Here is a 20,224-nt window from a genome sequence, read left to right on the forward strand (position 1 = left end):
AATCTTTGATTACAAGAATGACATAATTTTTATTATTATAAAATACTAATAATTTTATTATTAAAATTATTCAATATTTAGATAGTTTGATATTAAAAAATTATAAAAAAATTATATTTATTTAATTGTTAAAAAAACATAAAAAATTATTTTTTATTTAATTATAAAAATATTTAATTATATTTTTATTAAATATAGGATTAAAGGGAATGATTATATCTTCTTCGACGTGTCTCTTGTAATATTCCTGCCGGAGAATACGTTAGTCTTGTTTGAATTGTAAGAGAATCATCCACAACGTGCTCATCCGTTATAACACTAATTAAAAAATAAAAAATAAAAAAAATAAAAAAAATGCATGTGGAGTGAACGAAGGTTGCGATCTCGCCGGTGCTTCGGTTTTTGAAGAAGGGGTTATTGTAGCCTGATCTGTAGCTCAGAAAAGCGGCGCAGCCCGAAGCGGAGGAGCAAAGCGAAGGCAGGAGCTGCTCGAACTAGTGGAGCTACATGCCAAGGAGTTGTTGGAGAATAGATTCTCTATCCCTTTCGATAAGAAATAGTTGAGCGTTGTGGCTCCCACAAATGGAATGCGTTCAAGACATCTCATTAATAAGCTATTAACAAGCGTTGTAGATGTAAATCCTAACACTCCTAATATTAGTGTATATTATAAGGAGTTTATAATTTAGCTGAGGATATTATAAGAAAAAGATGCATGGCTGTTTAAATATAAAATTATAAAAATGAAGTGTCACTAAAATGCGTTAGAACTTTATAATATGTTATTTTTACCCAGCGCGTTTTTGGAATTATCTTTATTCTATTCTTAAAGCTTCCAATCTCCATCAACAAATAAAACCTAATCCAAGTTCCCTCCCGCTCCCCCTTCTCTTCCTTCACCGTCCGATTCTCTGCTTCTCATCGTCGTCGTCCTCGTCGTCTTCTTATCTTCATCCAAGTTTCTCTCGCGTATCTCCCATCGAGGGGGAGCACGACGACGTAAGCCGACCGTCGTCTAGAGTCGGGTCCGAGTAAAAGTTTCTCTCTGTTCGTCTTCTCTCCTTCCTTCTCCATTTCCCTCTATCGATTATTTTTTTTATTCAACTGTGATCCATTTTGTACCTTTTTTTTTGTTAGTTTATCATCTTTTTGCAAACCTGGGCAAAAATTCCCACATATTTTTCCCATCAGTCTTTAAAATGATCGAGTTTCCTTTTCTCGGATTGCAAACGTAAGTTACTTTTGATGGTAATTTTATCATCTATGCTTTCTCTGTGGATGCTTCCAGTAAGAAATTAGTTTTTGTTTACCTTACACACTAGCAAAGCGCAGGCTTCTTGTTGGCAACTTTTTGTTCTTTGGAATGATGAAGATATAATTGATCATGGTGTCATTGTTTTCCCCATCTTTTCTCCTGAATCCTTAAGCAAACATGCTTATTGACCTCGAAATCAACTAAATGCTTAACTGCTTGCATTTCTTCAGTTCTGTACTGGAACTCCAGTGGCCATTGATGATTGATATGTGAATCTGAAGAAAGTGCAATGGCGTTAGTAGTTCATCAGATGCAGGTTTTTGTTAAGCTCTCTCACAAAGTGTATATCTCAGACAATTTTTTAACTCGTAGATTCCATACTTCTTAACATTATTGTGCAGTTCATACATTTATCTGTATATTACTTGCTCGCCATGCTTATTTTTTAACTTCATGATTAACATGTTATTAAATATGTTTTTTAAGGCTATGCTATTTTTGTTGGTTTTTAGGGTCCTCTTTCTCCACATTCACCTAGTTCTAAACCATCGGCAAGAGGGGTGAACTGGAGAACCTTGACGATTCATTTCAATAACAGAATTCCTGATTTTGCATCATTGAAGCATGATATCAATTTCAGGTAAGTCTGTTTAAAATAACTGGGTCAGTTCTATAATGGCTGTTAGTCTGTCTTTATATTGCTTTTGGACAGTATGCAATCTAGATTGAGAGATTTGGGAGATAAATCTTGTAAGTTAATCAGTGTAAACAACAGTGATATCAACTATGTTATCCTAGGTTCCACTAAAAAAAGGCTCAAGATAACAGTGCTAAACTTCTAGAGTATATCATGGGATTCAAAACTTTTTATCTACAGTTTCCTTGTTTTCTTCTATACTCTAAAGTACACAATTTATTAAAACAAAGTACAAGATACACCTTAAAATAATTGAGTAAACATTGTAACAAGCATGCATTAAGTATCAAACCAACTGATGCCACACCTCATAAAGCACAACCAAGGTTATTGCACAAGTCTTAAAACCATTCTTTTAGTTATTTCATCCATTCTGCTTCTTCTTGTTTGATTGCATCATGCGTGTAAATGAAATAGTTTACTTTTTTTTGGAACTGATATATGCTTTTTAGCTTATTTATTTTGTGGGCATTCTACAAATGTTTGATGTGTTTGACATCATGAAGTGTCTGAAGAGAAATAGTCTACTTTCTTAAAACTAGTATTGACATATTAGTGTTTTTTTTAAAGTATTTGTACAATGATTCTCGCTAGATACATCCAAGATATGTTTCCATAGTGCATATTATTTGCAGATGATATTGTTTTGGCCAATAAGATATGTGAAGTAATAAATGCTATACTTGAATTTTGATGGGCGACATTGGAAGTTAACGGTTTTAGACTTAATAGAGTAAAGATAGAATATTTGAAATTTAAATTTAGTAGTATATATAGCAAGATAATTGTTAAGATACAAAATAATGAGTTATTTATAACTGAAAGTTTTAAGTATCTAGAATTGTTTTTGTAAAAGGATAGAAGGGTTAAAAGAGATGTTTTACATAAGATACAAGTATGATGACTAAAATGGAGGACATTAGATATTCTTTGTAATAGTGAGGTACCTCTAAAGTTTAAAAGGAAGTTTTACAAAACGACAGTCAGACATGTTTTGTTATATGGAGTTGAATTTAAGGCTGTGAAGCGAGCATACAATCAAAAGATGAGAGTTGAAGAGATGAAGATGTTAAGGTAGATATTGTGGACATACGAGGATGACACGATAAGAAATGAGTATATTAGAGTGAAAGTTAGGGTTATGCCTATTTAGTGAAAACTCTAAGAGACACATTTAAAATGGTTTAGTTAGAACATGTACTTAGACAATCAATAAATACCCTAGTTAGGCAATGTGAGACTATGATAAATACACACATTAATTGAAGAAGAGAGATCAAAGAAGACTTGATTTACAATGATAAAATAAAATAAAATTCATTTAAATATAGATGATATCGTAGGACATCAAACTCAATAGTCTAGGAGAATCCATATAATCCCATATAGTAGGATAACGACTAAGTTGTATTCGTACAGATGTTTGATGTCATGCGATGTCTGAAGTGAAATAGTTTGTAATGCAACACAAAAAATTATACCACAAAAATGAAACAACTCTTGATGAAGAATGTTATCATCAACTAAAAAAAATACTCTTATACTTGTGGGATTCTAACTGCTTTTATAACTTAAAATAATACCAAGTTCTAAGAACCTATCTTATCTCTAAAGTTTATAACAAACTTTAGAAGGCCTAATTTATGTTAAAAGATCTAGTAAATTTTTAACAATTTTCAGAAATTAAAAAAAATTACATAGAATCTTAAAAATCTAAGGAAACTTCTAAATTAATCGTAATTTTCAAATTGTGTTATTCTTTCTAACCAAGGAGAACTCAGCTCTAGTCAAATTGTCAACTCTTTTCTTTTGTTGTCATTTCTAAAGTTATAGTGGATTTGTCAAGCATAGTTTCTTTAGTAGCTTTTCTTTAGTGGCCTCTCTAATATGTGAGAAATTAATGAATTTGTCTTTATTTTGTTTCTTGGGAAGTTAATTTTTGTTACTACCTTTTTCTAGATGTCCCTTGTAACTAGTAAGGAATTATTGTATTTGTTTGCCTATTGATCTTTGATAAAGTGAGGCTAATTTTAGTTTTCTTTCTTTCTGGTTATCCATAAGAAAATTTATGACGATCTAAAGGTGGATACCCTCTTTATGGTTCTCCTATCCCAAAATCATCATGCAAAGACAAAGGCTCAATGTGTCATATTAGTTTCTTTTGCTCTCAAATTTAAAAATTGAATTAATGTTTACATAAGTCGATGTGACCAAGGTTATATTGAATCCTTGTCTTTAGTAATGCACATATCCTACTAAAGCAAATCAAAGTGAGTTGTAATCTCTTCTAATATCGCAACACCTATATAAATTTTCAAATTGTGATTAGTATTCTATTGCACTTGCATAGTATTGTTTTTATTATAAACTTGTAGTATAGTTCTTGATTATCTAAGTTATTGTAGTATATTTTTCTTTGAGATTACTTCTCTTTTCATGTAAATGTTTGATAGGTCGTTTTCTATATTAGTTTGAATTAACTTGGACACTTTGCTAAAATTTCTTAACAATTGCAATGAATCTATATTTGGCAAATTGTGCTCATTCAATAACAACCATTTCATGATAGTCAAATTACTCTTCTATATTAATTAACCAATTAAAGAATTAAGAAATATATTAGGATCCATTCTTCCATAAAAAATAGGGGATTTTGCCCTTATATGTTTAGGTCTATAACTATTATTATTTTTAGGAAAGTAACTTGAGTTTTCTTTAGCCATAAGGTAATGAGATTGTTAGTTTCTAGAGTTGATGGTGGTATATGTGTTTGATGTGCATTGCAATTATTCATATGATCTAATTTAGTATTTATGAATTTAAGCTCGTCCTCTATACGAGTATAGTTTCTATAACTCTTACTTGTAAAATTTATTTAGTGCTAATAGTGTTGCCTTTCATTGGGTTGAGCTATGTAAATCTATAAGGAATGATGCTTGCAAAATAAAGTTATGCGATAAATTAAGTATAATGCAAAAACAATGATGGATCACAATGATATCTAATCAGAGTTCAAGTAAATGAATTATGGATATGTGATTCATGAGGGATCTAGGAACACAACCAACCCGTGTTACCTGGTATGACCGTGCTCCATTTTGCGCCTTGGTGAGGAGCAAGAGTTCTAGCAAGGAACACGGTCAGGCCGTGTCCAATGACATGACCGTGTTCCATTTTGTGCCATGTCGAGGAACAATCGAGATTTCCAGCACGGAACACGACCAACCTCACGTCCCTTGACATGATCGTGTTCCATTCAACACCTTGATGAGGGAGTTTCCAACAAGAAACACCGCCAGCTCGTGTTTCTTGGCACAATTGTGCTCCTGAGCACGGTTAGGTTGGTTTGTTGACACGACCGTGTTGCGCCGCCGTCGGATCGACGGACCAAAGCGCCAAACAAGCTATTTTTTCCATTAAATTAGGTTTATTTTACTTGTTTGCATCGTTAGGATTTAGGGTCTATTTAAACCTTTGTTTAGTTGATGTTTGAGGACTTTTTGATTGATTTTTAATCTATTCTATTTGTTTAACCTAGAGACGACTTCTTTACATTTACGATTCCTTGTGTCTTTCTCTAAGATTCCTCTTTGAAATTTCACCTCTAGAATAATTGTTATTCTGTACGGTGTCAGTTGGTATCAGAGCTCATCAGATCCAATGGAAGGTGGTCGTGGTCGTGGTCATGATCGCGGTCGTGGTCGCAACATGCAGATTCCGATTAAAGAAGCTCAACATCGTGATCGTAGCGTTCAGGATGTGATGATTGAGGATTTATAAAGGAAAGTCGCAGAATTAACTAGCGTTTGGTGGCGCGGAATTTTGAAGATCGTGAATTTGAATCTACTTTCGAGAACCCATATCACCATTGTACTATATACCATGGCCGCGAGGAATGATATGGAGACCTCGATTTTTGAGTTGATCTACCCAAATTTTCTAATACGTTATGTTGATTGACTCAACGAAGTGAAGAGAATTTTTGACTATATGGAGGTGCTCGATCATGTGAAAGTGAAGTTGGTTGCCATCAAACTCAAGGGCTGAGCATCTGTATGGTGGGAACAGTTACGACACTCATGAGAGAAATAGAGCAAGACCAAGATCACTGATTGAGAGAAGATGAAAGGTCACTTTCTTTGCTTTGGATACACTCAATCTCTATTTCAGTCATTTTATGCATTGAGACAGGGTGTAAGATTGGTCGACGTGTATACCGAGGAGTTTTACTAATTAATTGCATGGAATGATTTGTACGAGACAAAGGAACAGTTGGTGACATGATATTTGGGAGGTCTGCGCCAGTCTTTTTAGGATATTCTCCGCCTTCATTCATTGTGGACGGTATCAGAGGCTTATTAGTGTGCATTGATAGTTGAAAAATAGCAAAATCGAAAATAGTGATTAGAGGCGATCAAAGCAGTCGATCAGCTTAGCCCTAGGATTCACATTTTATCTAGCAGATACTATAGGTTAATCCTAAAACACCTATCAAATGTTTTTCTTGTGACTAACCAGGGCATAAGGCCACCGAGTGTAAGAAATTCGCTAGTTAAAGGAGCAAGAATTTATTGATTGAGGAAGATGTAGACGATGAGGTCGAAGCAGTCGGCGATCCGGTTTATGATGATGAAGAGATTGACGAGGTACTCTATGGTGATGGCTACGAGACATTAGTTATTTGCAAGAACCTGCTAACTTCCAAGGACGATGTGAGGGATGATTGATTGAGGACTAATATTTTTCACACGACCTGTACAGTAACGGATAAAGTCTGCAAGATGATCATTGACAGTGATAGTTGTGAGAATATTGCTCGAGGAAACTGTCCAAAAATTACAATTGAAGATAGACCGCCATCCTAAACGTACAAGTTATCATGACTGAATAAAGGAAGTGAGGTAATAGTAGATCGGAGATGCCTCATATCTTTTTCTATTGGAAGCAAATACTATGACAATGCTTGGTGTGATATTGTGGTGATAGATGTGTGTCATGTATTATTGGGATGACCTTAATAGTATAATCGTAGTGCCATTCACGAAGGGCGGAAGAACACGTATGCTTTTTACATCAAAGGAAAGAAAATCGTGCTGGCACCTCGATGAGAGGACATCACTCCTATCCTGATAACTTTTAACACAAACCTCCTTTCTATATCCATATTTTTATATGAGGTGGCACAGGGAGATTTTGTCTATGCATTACTACCTTGCCAGCACAGTGCGATAGCCATCGGTCCTGATTTACCGATAGAGGTGTAGTGATTATTAGGAGAATTTGCAGAATTGATGCTAGAGGATCTTCCTCCTGAACTACCATTTATGAGAGATATCTAGCACCAGATTGATTTTGTTCTGGGATTACAACGACAAGTAGTGGAGTTGTTGGACTGAAGTTATATTCGTGAGAGCATGAGTCCATGTGCAATTCCTGCCCTACTTGTTCCGAAGAAGGATGGTTCGTGACGTATGTGTATTGACAGTCGAGCCATCAACAAGATCACAGTGAAGTACATGTTTTTAATTCTCTGTTTGGATGACATGTTGGATCAACTATTTGATTCTAGAGCCCTCCAAAATTGACCTTAAAAGCGGATACCACTAGGGGTGAGCAAAAGTTTAGTTAAACTCGAACAAACCAACTGAATTTAAAAATTCCATTCGATTATTTTGAAATTTTAATTTTTTTCTAAAAAAATCGATTAATTCGGTTTGGTTTCAGTTTTAAAATTTCTTATTCGATTAAATCAAATATACCGAATTAACCAAAATAAAAAATAATCAGTAAATTCCTAAATAAGTGAACTGATAAATTCCTAACTAATTGGTAAATTTCCCATAATAATTAAAATTTTTGATTAATTCGGTTGAAAATTGAATTAATTGTTATTTTATCGGTTTGGTTTGCTTGATTTTTATTTAAAAATTCAGTCGATTCGGTTAGTTCAAAAAAATTTAGTTCGGTTCGATTTTGGTTAATTCGGTTCAGTTCGGTTTTAACTGAATATTCAGTCCTAGATACCGCCAAATCCGAATAAGGCTCGAAAATGAATGGAAGACGATATTTAAGACGCAACATTAGTTATATAAGTGGATGACCATGCCTTTTGAACTATCCAATGCACCTAGCACCTTCATGAGGTTTATGCATCAGGTATTATGATCTTTTATGGGGAAATTTATTGTGGTATACTTTGATGATATTCTCGTTTATAGTCCGACGTGGGCTTCGCACTTTGATCACCTACGTATGATTTTTGAGAGGCTCAGGACGAAACACCTATTTGTCAATCAAAAGAAGTGTTCTTTCTTCACTGCCTCGGTGAGCTTTCTTGGCTTTATTGTGTCTATTGATGGTGTTCACGCGGATCATTCCAAAATAGATGCAATCGTGGAGTGGCTAAAGCCAAAGACCTTGCATAATATCAGGAGTTTCCATGGATTGATTTCTTTTTATCATCAATTTATCCGGAATTTCAGCACTTTGATTGCTCCTATCACCGAGTGTGTCAAGGGGCGTGACTTCAAGTGGTCAGAAGAGGCAGAAATTAGTTTTCAATTGTTCAAGCAGAATATGACTGACTAATTCTAGCACTTTCCGATTTTGACAAAGTATTCGATGTCAATTGTGACGCATCTGACATTGATATTGGTGGAGTTCTGAGCTAGTCTGAACGCCCCGTTGTCTTTTTCAATGAGAAGCTATCTATTTACATATCACAACACCTTGTAGTACATCAATGGCCAATGTAAGCTGAACAGGTGACATGCCAAGTGGGTAGCTTAATTGCGCTGAGGCACCAAGTAGGAACTCTGAACCACGTAGCAGATGTCTTGAGCCGTCGTTCTTCACTACTTGCCACCATGAGTACTAGAGTTACGGGCTTTAAGGTTTTCGTGGACATGTATGCACTTTGGAAGGATACTTCAGGAGGTAATTGAAGGTTATCATCCTGATTTTACTTTGCATGATGACTATTTGTTTCGGGGATTATAGTTGTGCGTTCCGGATTGTTCATTAAGGCAGTTGATTATAAGTGAACTTCATAATGAGGGTTGCTTTGGTTGTGACAAGACATTGACTCTTCTTTCTTCTAACTATTATTGTCCAAAGTTGACTAGTGATGTCGCTCATTTTGTGGATCAGTATTATGTGTGCCAGCGGTTTAAGGGAATCCTCACCAATGCAGGCTTGCATACTACCTTACCTGTTCCTGAGGTTCCATGGTTTGATGTCAGCATGAATTTTGTATTGGGCTTACCACGCACATAGTGAGCCTCAGACTATTCTCGTTGTGGTTGATAGGTTTTCCAAGATGATCCATTTTGTAACTTACAGGAAGACCATAGATGCAATCCAGATTGCTCATCTTTATTTCAAGGAGGTTGCATGCTTACGTGGTGTTCTTCAATCCATCACTTCAGATCGCGACACTAAGTTCGTTAGTCAATTCTGGGAGAGTTTATGGGAGAAATTGGGAACCCAGTTGAATTTTAGTAGTGCCTACCACCCCCAGACAGATGGTCGTACTAAGGTGGTGAATTGGAATTTAGGTAATCTGTTGGGGTGATTGGTAGGAACTAAACCGAATCAGTGAGATTTGACATTACCTGAAGCTGAATTTGCTTACAACTGATCAAAAGCCCGAACTATAGGTTTAAGCCCTTTTGAGGTTGTTTATGGACGAAACCCATCTGGAGTACTAGATTTAGCCCCTATTCCACACATAGGGCGAGTTAGATACTAAGTACAAGACAAGTACAAGACTAAAGAGATGAGATGGTAGAGCATCTTTGTGGTATTCATGAGCAGGTGAAACATGCTATCCATGAGAACAATACTAAGTATAAGACTCAGATTGACAGTCATCATGCTCAGATACTCTTCAATGTTGATGATTTTGTTTGGGCTATATTAACTCGTGATCGTTTCTATGTTGACAAGTATAACAAGCTGAAAGAACGGAAGATTTGATCTTGTGAAATTTTACAGAAGATCAATGATAATGCTTACTAATTGCGTCTCTCTTGTCACTTGAAGACTTTTGATGTCTTTAACGTGAAACACTCAAGTCCTTGTTTGTGGATTCTGATGACACTGCTTTGAACTCGAGGACGAGTTCTTTCCAACTCAGGGCGATTGATGTAGGAGGGATCCAGGAACACGACCAGTCCGTGTTACTTGGCACGATTGTGCTCTATTCTGCGCCTTGGCGAGGATCAACTAAGAGTTCCAGCAAGGAACACGGTCAGGCCGTGCCCAATGACACGATCGTGTTCCATTTTGTGTCATGCCGAGGAACAACTAAGATTTCAAGCATGGAACATGGCCAACATGACACGGCTAACTCGTGTCCCTTGCCAGCCCGTGTCCCTTGACACGGCCACACACGGCCAGCCCGTGTCCCTTGACACGGCCATCCCGTATCCCTTGACACGGCTAGCTCGTGTCCCTTGACACGATTGTGTTTCATTCAACACCTTAACGAGAGTTTCCAGTAGGAAACACAGCCAATCCGTGTTTCCTGGCACGATCGTGTTTGCCGACATGACTGTGTTGTGCCGCTGTGAGATCGACTGACCAAAGCGCCAAACGAGCTTTTTTCCCATTAAATTAGGTTTATTTTTCTTTTTTGCATCGTTAGAGTTTAGGGTCTATTTAAATCTTTGTTTAGTTGATGTTTGGGGACTTTTTGATTGATATTTTATTCGTTTAAATTAGAGACGACTTCTTTATGTTTACGATTCCTTGTGTCTTTCTCTAAAATTTCTCTTTAAAATTCCGCCTCTAGAATAATTGCTATTCTGTTTGGCGTCAATGCGATGATTATTTATTTTTTAATGGATAATTAAGCTAAACTACGTCTATCATTGATAATGCCAAAAATGATAACACCAAAAGAGAGAATGACAACTCCAAAAGTGGGCATTGATGTTGTCTACGGTGAAGGATTCATTGATTTGCGAACAAGGTTCTGGTGGTGGCATGATGGGGTTGGCATGAGAGATTTGTGCCATTGGGTCGGGAGGACGTCTATCTCATCTTGGTTAGAAGGATGAGGAATCTTTATGCAAGTGTGGAAGTGCTAGATGAGAGATGAATGGCTCATGCATAGTGAGTCAATGGAGTAGCTTTGAGTGGCGGCAACAACATGAGTGAGTAATGACGTTGATGCTGCGGGATGCAAGAGATGAAGGGTGCACACTCCCTGGAGGGGAGATTGCATGGTGCAGTGGATGATGAGTGGTGCCATTAGAAGCAAAACCAAATGAAGATGTTGAATTTCTTGCATTGGTTGTTTAAAGGTCTGATCTCCTCTGTGAGGGTGCATGAGTGACGTAGCGATGTTAGGTTGTAAAGTAGAGGTGAATTTGACATGATTTAGCTTGGGGATGTAACTATAGTGGTGCAATTGGATGCAAACGAGGAATTATGGGCATCTCTAAGAGAGAAGATCAATCATGGTAGGAGTGGAAGAGGCGGGTGTTAAGAGTCGTGTGTGATGATAGAGTCATATAGATGGTAGAGGCTATCATGGGGTTCTGGTGCTGTGGGAGCAGTTATAACTGTAAGGTCTATTGCGTTTGCAGAATAGGAGGTAGCATCATCAGGGCAAAAGACCATGATGAGGTTTCTGTTGTTCTGATTAGGACCTGCCTACGAGGAAGGAAATCTTGAGAGGAAGGCTCGAGTGGTGACCTAAATTTTGGAACAAAACTTCACTATTTTGGAACAAAACTCATGTTTGATCAAAGAACTAGTATAGAGACTAAATTAGGATACCAATATATGCAACATGAAAAATTGTATTGGAAAAGTTAAAACTGATACATAATACATGAGATCCTAACTTCTTTTATTAACTTGAAATATATGATCGAGTTATATAAAACATGAAATTATGTTTATCCTTAAAACTTTTAATAAACTTTGAAAGATCTAATTTATCTTTAAAACTATAATAAACTTTTAACAACTCTTAGAAATTAAAAAAGAGAGCAGCATGATGCACGAAGCTCCTCTCAATGCACTCGGAGAAGGATCTATTGTACGCAATCTTATCCTGCATTGCAAGAGGTTGTTTTCTTAACTCAAATCAGTGACCACCAGGTCACACGGCAATAATTTTACCGTTGCGCCAAACTCCCCTTCTAACTCTTAGAAATTTAAAAATTATATATTTTTGAAATTCTATAGTTTTAAAGAAAATTTGTAAATTGATCTCCAACTTTCGAATTGCACCAATTTGTGTTCTCAAAATTATTATTTTCTTATTAGTTTACTCTTTTTGTGGGCATTTATACAGATGTCTGACTAGGTAGATGAAGCAACCTTTTTTCTTTTTATGCTCACATAGCTATGACAGTGTTGAAATTGTTACTTTGCTTCTAGTGTTGTTTTAAATCTCCTTATTCTTTTATTGGACTTCTCTTGGAATGAGACTAAATGATGCCTTTTCTCAAGACTTATTCTATGCTGTAATTGTACTTGATGGTGTTAATATTATTGCACAATTCAATGAAATAGGTTTTGAATTTTGATGTTTTTCCTTTGTATTATGGAAAGAAGGGCAGTTTTTTTTAAATAAATTTCATTTGGTTGGTTTTCTTTGGATTTTTTGGTGTGCAAGATTGTTTTCCTAATTAGAAAACGTTCCTTTACTCAATTTTACATGTGGTTTTGCTACATTTAATTTCCAATACATGTGGTTCCTGTTGACTTTGCAGGTCAGGTATTCTCGTGGTTAGCTACAAATGCTGTGACAGAGGGCATCCTATTTGTTTCAAGAAGAAAGCTTCCAGAGTTTCTTCTTTTAAAGGCAATGCACAGAGCAATAAGCCTGATAGAAAAGACTCAAAGATTTCTAGGCCACCAGTCCAGATTTCTAGGATGCAGCAAGGGAAAGAGGAATTTCTGTCAGAATCTCTTGATATCCAAAAACATCCAGTACCTTATGCACCTGAAGGGAAAGATAGCATGACAGCGAGATCTCTAGCAATTAGAAAATTATTTGTGAAGTGGCTCATCATGTTGCGGTCACCACCATCCAACCCAACAATGGATAATAATCTTAATGAAAGAGCATCCCAGTGTGCTACATCTGAAACTCAGCACAGTATAGTTGGAACAAAGGCAGGGAGTATTCCACAAGCTATGCTTGTATACCTCTTGGGAGTTGATGCTGCTATATCTATCCCATTTTTGATATTGTAAGTTCCATCATGACTACTTATGTCTCTTCACCTTACGAAACTCCCTACTATTACTATGTCTCTAATTCATTGTTTTCATTATCACAAACAGAGTTTGAGTATTTCTTGTGTAAATTGCTCTATTAGATCTGTTGATTGAATTTTCATTCAATCCTGCCCAAATTAATCAATTTTGGGCATCTAAGTACTAGTATGCCTATAGAAATGACTGTAAGTCACTGTCTAGTTTGCAATTATGTTCCTGGAGAATGAACTCATTAATGAAAATTATCAAGTAAACTTTTTCGTTTGGCAAAGTAGATCAAGATATTATGCAATTTGTTATCCTATCCTCTAACAGTCTGTAAAATCACTATACTACACTTTTCTTATAAGCTTCCTAGTCATACATGCAAATCCTTACTGTCAGGTTAAGAATGTAAATAAGCACAGAGTCAGTATGTTATAATCATTATGAATAGCCAACCATACTCAGTTTTAACAAATTAAATACATATTGTGATAATTAGATGGTCATCTATATGCAAATAATCTAGTGTTTTCTGAATGCGCTAACACTTTCAGTGGTCGACTGCTACTTTTCTATGATGTTGTTGCGTCAAAGAAAATGTCATGTGCTTTTGAAGAACAAATTGTTGATATTTTTGTCAAGTCTCTCTTCCAACTTTTTCTATGTTCTATGTGATGAATTTGTGACAAATATCTATGCTCCAGTTTGAGAGGGGAATATTAGCTAGAGTAGAAACAAATTAGGGTTGTGTTAACCTAGTTTAATCCCATAGTTATTAGATTAGTTAGTTATTCTGGAGTCTTCGAACATATCACTTGTATTCTTATTTCAGCCTGTTTTAGTGTAAGAATAACATATCCAAGTTTCCAATTATATGTTACATTGTTGTCAAAACAACTCTAGTTAAAATTTGGATTCCATATGCCTCCATATATGTGTAGCAAATCACATATGTGCCATGTAGTTGGCCAACCATATAATCTTGCATAGGACTTATATTTATGGAGACAAGATGTTATACATTATTATGAATATAATAAATGCTATTTGTTTAGAAAACATAGATTGGATATAGATCCATATACACATCTGCTTGTCGCCTATCTGCTGTGCAACGGACCCACCTTATTACTACCATGATACAAATACAATTAAAAGATATGAATGATTCTTGCATTACTAAAGCTATCACCTAAGACAATTCAATGAGAATATATGCAGCTCATTACAAATAGTCAAGGTATGCAGCACGTTATTGTTCTAGTTTTAATCAATTGGTGGGAGTTAGTGAGTTGCAAAAACTTTTGCATAGGTTTATTACGTTAAATAGGTCAACAATACCGATCTGCATGAAGAATCATGATTCAAACACTAGTAATTAGTGTTGAGTTAATGAATCAGAGTGAATTGATTAAATATCTGAAGTCTATTCAACATTTCAACCTATAATTGAGATTTTTTTTAAAAAAACTGTCTATATAAATTTCAGGGTTGAGCATGAGTTGGTTTGTTGGTTTCAAGCACAATTTCAAACGGAGGGTATTTTTGGTTTCTAATTTTGCAAAGTAAAACTTTCAAGCATCCAAATTGAACCAAAATTTCAATTGGTTCGGTTTGAACAAAAAGGAAATAACAGTAACTCTCATAATTTACTCTGCCTCTTGAAGTCAAGAAGCCTACTTATTTGGTTAAAGTAGATATTAATTTACAATACAATTTGTAGGGCATATTCTTAGACATGTTTACATGTAGGCTATATTATGCTACACCTTAACATATTCTAATTATTTATTCAGTTTAATTCCTGCTTTTAGTTGCCAGAGTCTAACAAAATTCAAACAGAAACATCCAAGCTGCAATATCAAAAACTTGGCTTGTTAGGGATTGTTTTTCTATCTTTTCGGTTTTTAGTGCCTGCCTCCAAATTTCATTATGCTTTTTTTTATCACTTTCCATTTTTTTGTAATGGCAAAGATATTTTTTCATAACAATAACTACACTACTTTCTTATTTCTTCTCTTTGTGATGGCTCATCGTAAAGTGATGCTTCTTCATATCTATTGTGGTTCTAGTCTTGGTTAGAGAAGCAAACATTTTGTTCAACTGTGGGTAAAAGGGGTGTCATTCTGTTCTTCAACTTAGTATCGACATTTCAGTTTATTTTTATTTTTTGTTTAGTTATGATTTGCTGAAGGTGGAGAAAAATGTTGTCCTCTCTAAAGATAGTTGGGCACTCAAGCTTAGTTACTAGCAACGCTTAACACTATCTTCATCTGATTGATCACCTTTCTTCTGGCAGTATCCCTTTGTATCTAACTATCAAAGTTGTCCACGGAGCTGATGCGGCAAGGGACCTTATGCCATTGTGGATAGCTGGGCCACTTATAGTTGCTCTCTATCTAAAAGTGGTTCAGAGGATATGCTCATTGTATGTTTACATCTTTGTCCAGGGTGGTAAATTCGTAATGGATCTTCCCAGGTATTCTCTACTTGTATACAGTTACCTAGCTGAGGGAAAACTCAGGGCGTATCTGTGGACTTGTTTTGTTAAGCCTTTCATCAGCATCAGTGCCTTCAAATACAAGGACTATTTTAGGCAGAAGTATGTACAACTTCAAATAGTGGCTGCCGAGAATTATATCAATTTCCTGGAATCAATGTGGCCGTATTACTGCAGAACTATCCGTTTCCTGAAGAGAGCCAATCTCATTTAGCAACTGATTACCTCGCAACTACATCTATATCTTACAGCCGAGAGCGCAAAGCTTTTTGCAGATTGCTTGCCGATTTTTCCTAATAGTTCTTGTAGGAGACTGGAACAAATTTTTGCAAATTGAACCAAGGATTCCCTCCCAGAAGAACAAGGTGAGGACCAGGAATTTACTGATCATCCGTAGATGAACTTTTGACATGTTCAGTGTTTTGTGGATGCCTAAGCGCGTGATGGTTGTTTAGCTGCCATTTCTTAATTGCTATTGTTCAAGCTCCATATTATTATTAAACGGCCGAATACAAGTTTTTGATTTTTCTTTTCATTATTGTTTGCTAATTTTTATTGTGGTGGACAGAATCTGATCCACTGGAGATCCCTCGATCTGTTGAAAATATAGATTATTTGGATTTCAGATTGATTATGCTTCCTAAAAAACATGTATTTGGTTTGGTTCATAGATCGAATGTGCATATCTAATTTAAACCGTTGTATTAATAATGTAGTAATATTAATGCTAATAAAAATTATCATTTCAATAAATATTTATGATTTTAATCTTGAAGGCTAGTTTATTTCATATGTTTGGTAATGGATTTTTTTAATTTGTAATATTACAATTTAAGTTGATTGTAAGATTTTTTTAATAAAAAATGATTAAAAAATTTATATGGGTAAAAATCAACTATTTAGTGATTACAATTGTTTTAAGATAATTTTGATTAATTTAAAATAATTTTGATCAGAATATTTTAATATAATAATATTTTTATTTAGTAATTTTAATTAAAATACAATAATTAAAATTTTATATTGTATTATACATGTAACACTTATTGAATAGTTAATACAATAATATTGAAATAAGAATAAGAAGTATTTTTGGTTTTAAACATGGAGCGATATTTTTATTTTTGAAAAAGAGATGCCTTTCGACTATGCCTTTTAATTTTTGCCGCATTTGTATTTTCATCACAAACATGTGACTTAAATAAAAGAATGTTCATTCGGCTTCAGTTCGTCTGGTATTTGGTCGTATCTACTATTTAGATATAGTTTTGGATTAATTTTCTTTGGTGCAAAAAATTAGAGTCTAATTATATTTTAGTTGGGAACGGATTCGATTCGACCTACATCGGCCACTAAGTTTTTTGTTTTCAATATTAGCATTCAAATTGCAAATCCAAAATAATTGAAAGCTGTTTATTCAAGTTTATCCCTTCATGCTGAACAGACAATCCCGCTCCCGATGATCAGCCGAGGCACAACCCCACGATTCTTGTGTTCTTGGTTCCCGGCCGGAACTGAATCCCAGCACTCCAACTATGGATACAAAAGTGTCTCCCCTACTCTTCTCTCTCTCATGGCATGCCGAGGAATCCAACCAATGCGGTTCCCGTTGAGATCTGCTTTTGGGTGCGCAACTCTCTCTTCAGCACTTCACTGGAGCTAGCTTGGACGAAGGTGAAGGTGGAGAGTTCCCGGGTCCTGCAAGCACGAGAAGGGTGAGTAGGAAGGCCAGGGGTAGTGCCCGGTGCGACCACTCTCGATGCTTAAGTCAGCTTCTCTAGAAGAGGAGGAAATTGAGAGTGAAAAAGAGAGTGTGTCTGAGATTTTCATACCTCCTCTGATGTAAAGCTAACCTTTTATATAAGCTGAAGACGTTATGTCACATCATGGATGTGATTGGGGTCCCATCACCGTTATAAATGTGTCAGGGAGCATGGTATAGTCAGCGCATATGTCCCATCGCTGGCTTATATTAAAGAGGGGGGTCATGTCATGCACGCGCCTTGCCATGATGAGCTGCAGGGGCGGCAAGGAAAACATTCACAACCGCATGATGGAAGAGTGGTCTTTGGGAAAGGGGAAGTCCGTATAGAGCCGTCCCGGACATATGAGGCTGGCGGGCCTTACGTTCGAATGGGTGGAGTCGGCTCGGAGCCGAGATGCCGGGGTGGGATGATAGGGCTGGCGGGCCCTACGTCCGAACAGGTGGAGTCGGTTCGGAGCCGAGATGCCGAGGTGGGACGATAGGGCTGGCGGGCCCTACGTCCGAACAGGTGGAGTCGGCTCGGAGCCGAGATGCCGGGCGGAACGATACTGTTGGGCTCGATGAACCGTGACCCGCTCCCTTACACCCATAACACAAGCCTCCCCACTAGTCTAGTCGAAGGAGACGTGAGCTTGACTGACTAGACCAGTATGTGTGTTGAGCGTGAGTCAAGTCGGAGTTAGGCCGGTGTCATGGGCAACTGCTCGGTATTCGTTTAGGAGGTGATGAGGTAATGACCCACGTGACTCCAATGATGACAAGCATGTTTGGCCATACCGCTTCCGGCGTAATGCGTTGTCGGAGTGTCAGCATCGTTTCCGAGGTATCATTAAGGAGGGCTGGCGTGATGTCCGATGGGACGGGTGGATCGTCATCATAAGGCAGCCGATCCTCCTAGGGGGGTGAGTTCATCGGACGGTTGTTGTTGGCTCCCGCTTATTCTCAGCCGCCTAATCGGACGGCCGCGATCGGTTAGGGCGTGGGATATATATGGGGGAAGTGACCGTCGTGGGGCGGCAGTGCGATCCTTCTTTCATCGTCTTCTTTCGTCCTTTCTTGCTCGACCCTTAGCCTCCGGTGCTCTCCTTGTCTTTGTTTCTTTGAATCAAGTAAGTCCCGGTTCTCCTTCCCTATCATCTTTTCTTATAGCATGGCTTCGGGTGAAGACGTAAGTCCCTGGTATGAATCGACGGAGTCTATCTTTCTTCAGTCATCCATCTCTAGGATGAGATTGGCTTATGAGATTCCTGCAGACCTTAGGATTAGGGTTCCCGAGTCGGGTCAGCGACCTTATTTGCCACCACCCAATTGCATGGCTTTCTTCAAAGACTAGCTCGAAGGTGGTCTTCGCTTCCCGAGTCTCGGAGTTTTTCCGAGCCGTCTCGACCTACTTCCATGTCCCGCTCAATCAACTGGCTCCTAACTCCTTCCGACTCCTTTGCGGCGTTGCCCTCGTTTTTCGCCTGTATGGCGTTCCCCTACGACCTTCCATCTTTCATCTATTCTTTTATCTGAAAAAGAAGGAGGACGGAGTTTTCTTTTTCAACACTAAGCCTGGGGTTAACTTCCTGAGTAAATACCCGACCTCCCACAAGCATTGGAAGAAAAGATTTTTCTTTATCCAATTCTTGAATCCGCTTCCTCCTTCTGTCAAATGGCAACGCGAGCTCCCGACTCCTCCTGTTCTGAGGCTCTGTAGAACAATTCGGAGGTCGCGGCGATGGCCGAGTCCTTGAAGGGACTGAAGTTCGATGTCAATCGGCTTGTGACCGAGGAAGGATTACTATACCTCGGAGGCCTGAGCCCGATTGCGGCTAACCTGTCACAGCCATTCGGTAAGAACCAAGAGTGCCCAGCCTTTTGTAGGAACTAACTGATCTCTTATGTTTTGTGTGCAGCTGATGTCTGGATGACAGCTTCGTTGAACAAGTACTTGAAGTGGGATAAGGCAGTCCTTGGTGCCTTCGCAACTCCGGCTGCTCCAGCTGCGGCTTCGGGTGCGGAGGTCCGAGAACAGAAAAGGGCGAGACTGCGGTGCCCGAGAGTGTTGCACCTGAGGTGGCGGTGCCCGAGGTGGTGGTGCCCGATACGGCAGCGCCGAGCTCTAAGGCACCTGAGCCTTCGGAGCCTGCGGATGGAGTCTCCGCTCGACCGATTCGAGAGGAGTCGGGGGCTAGACGCGTGCGAGCCAAGAAGGAGCGCCCCCCTAAACCTTCCAAATCCCACAAGAAGCATCATCACCGGTCCTCGGAGAAGGAGGAGAAGAAGGCGAAGCGCACGAAGCAGGCGAGCGCTTCAGGGATTGGCAAATCGGTCCCGAGTCTAGCGAGTGAGGCGTCGAAGCAACTCATGGCCGGCTCGGGACGTTCGACCCAACCGGAAGGGGACGAGCCGACTCAGCCGGCTCTGGAGGAAGGGACAACGGCGCCGGAGGCCGAGATGAGGACCGGAGTAGTCGAGTCGCTTGCTCCGGTTGAAGAGGCAATGGAGAGGGCGCCGACTCCGGGCGACCAAGTGTCTGGAACCAAATCGACGGCTGCGGCTTCGGCGTTAGGCACCAAGAGACCCGCAGGTTCGGGCCCTGCTGGTCCTGCGGAGGAGCTCAGCTCCAGACTTCCCCCCTTCACTCCTTTAAGGAAACTCGGAGCGTGATGAACCACATCCGCTCCTTACGTCGGGCGGATTCCTTTCGAGGGATCACCACTTCGGAGCTCAGCTACTGCGGAAACTATCATTTTATGTGGGTAAGTTTACTTGCTTAATCATCGGACTAATTTCAAT

The 20,224-nt window shown here is 38.2% G+C and overlaps 1 protein-coding gene across 2 annotated transcripts; it reads left to right on the top strand.

Annotated features, from left to right (window-relative positions):
- The first annotated feature begins 878 nt into the window (after positions 1-878).
- On the top strand, positions 879-16,213 carry LOC141830910 (uncharacterized). Of its 2 annotated transcripts, none has more exons than XM_074718355.1 (5): positions 879-1,047; positions 1,486-1,571; positions 1,768-1,895; positions 12,683-13,165; positions 15,478-16,213. In XM_074718355.1, the coding sequence occupies exons 2-5, from the start codon at positions 1,545-1,547 to the stop codon at positions 15,890-15,892; spliced, it is 1,053 nt and encodes a 350-aa protein (XP_074574456.1). In that variant the 5' UTR covers positions 879-1,047; positions 1,486-1,544; the 3' UTR covers positions 15,893-16,213. The 2 variants fall into 2 exon arrangements, with proteins under 2 accessions (XP_074574456.1, XP_074574457.1); XM_074718356.1 differs by lacking the exon at positions 879-1,047 and adding an exon at positions 1,109-1,231.
- The last annotated feature ends 4,011 nt before the right edge of the window (positions 16,214-20,224 follow it).

This window comes from Curcuma longa, chromosome 6 (genome assembly GCF_044706935.1).
Source record: "Curcuma longa cultivar G26 ecotype Majalengka, Jawa Barat chromosome 6, ITB_CL_G26_1.1, whole genome shotgun sequence".
Lineage (NCBI taxonomy): Eukaryota > Viridiplantae > Streptophyta > Magnoliopsida > Zingiberales > Zingiberaceae > Curcuma > Curcuma longa.

Bases quoted from the DNA above. Each gene is read 5' to 3' on its own strand.
- LOC141830910 (XM_074718355.1), top strand. From the start codon at position 1,545: ATGGCGTTAGTAGTTCATCAGATGCAG. The intron at 1,572-1,767 runs GTTTTTGTTAAG...GTTGGTTTTTAG, and splicing joins TAGTAGTTCATCAGATGCAG to GGTCCTCTTTCTCCACATTC. The intron at 1,896-12,682 runs GTAAGTCTGTTT...TTGACTTTGCAG, and splicing joins AAGCATGATATCAATTTCAG to GTCAGGTATTCTCGTGGTTA.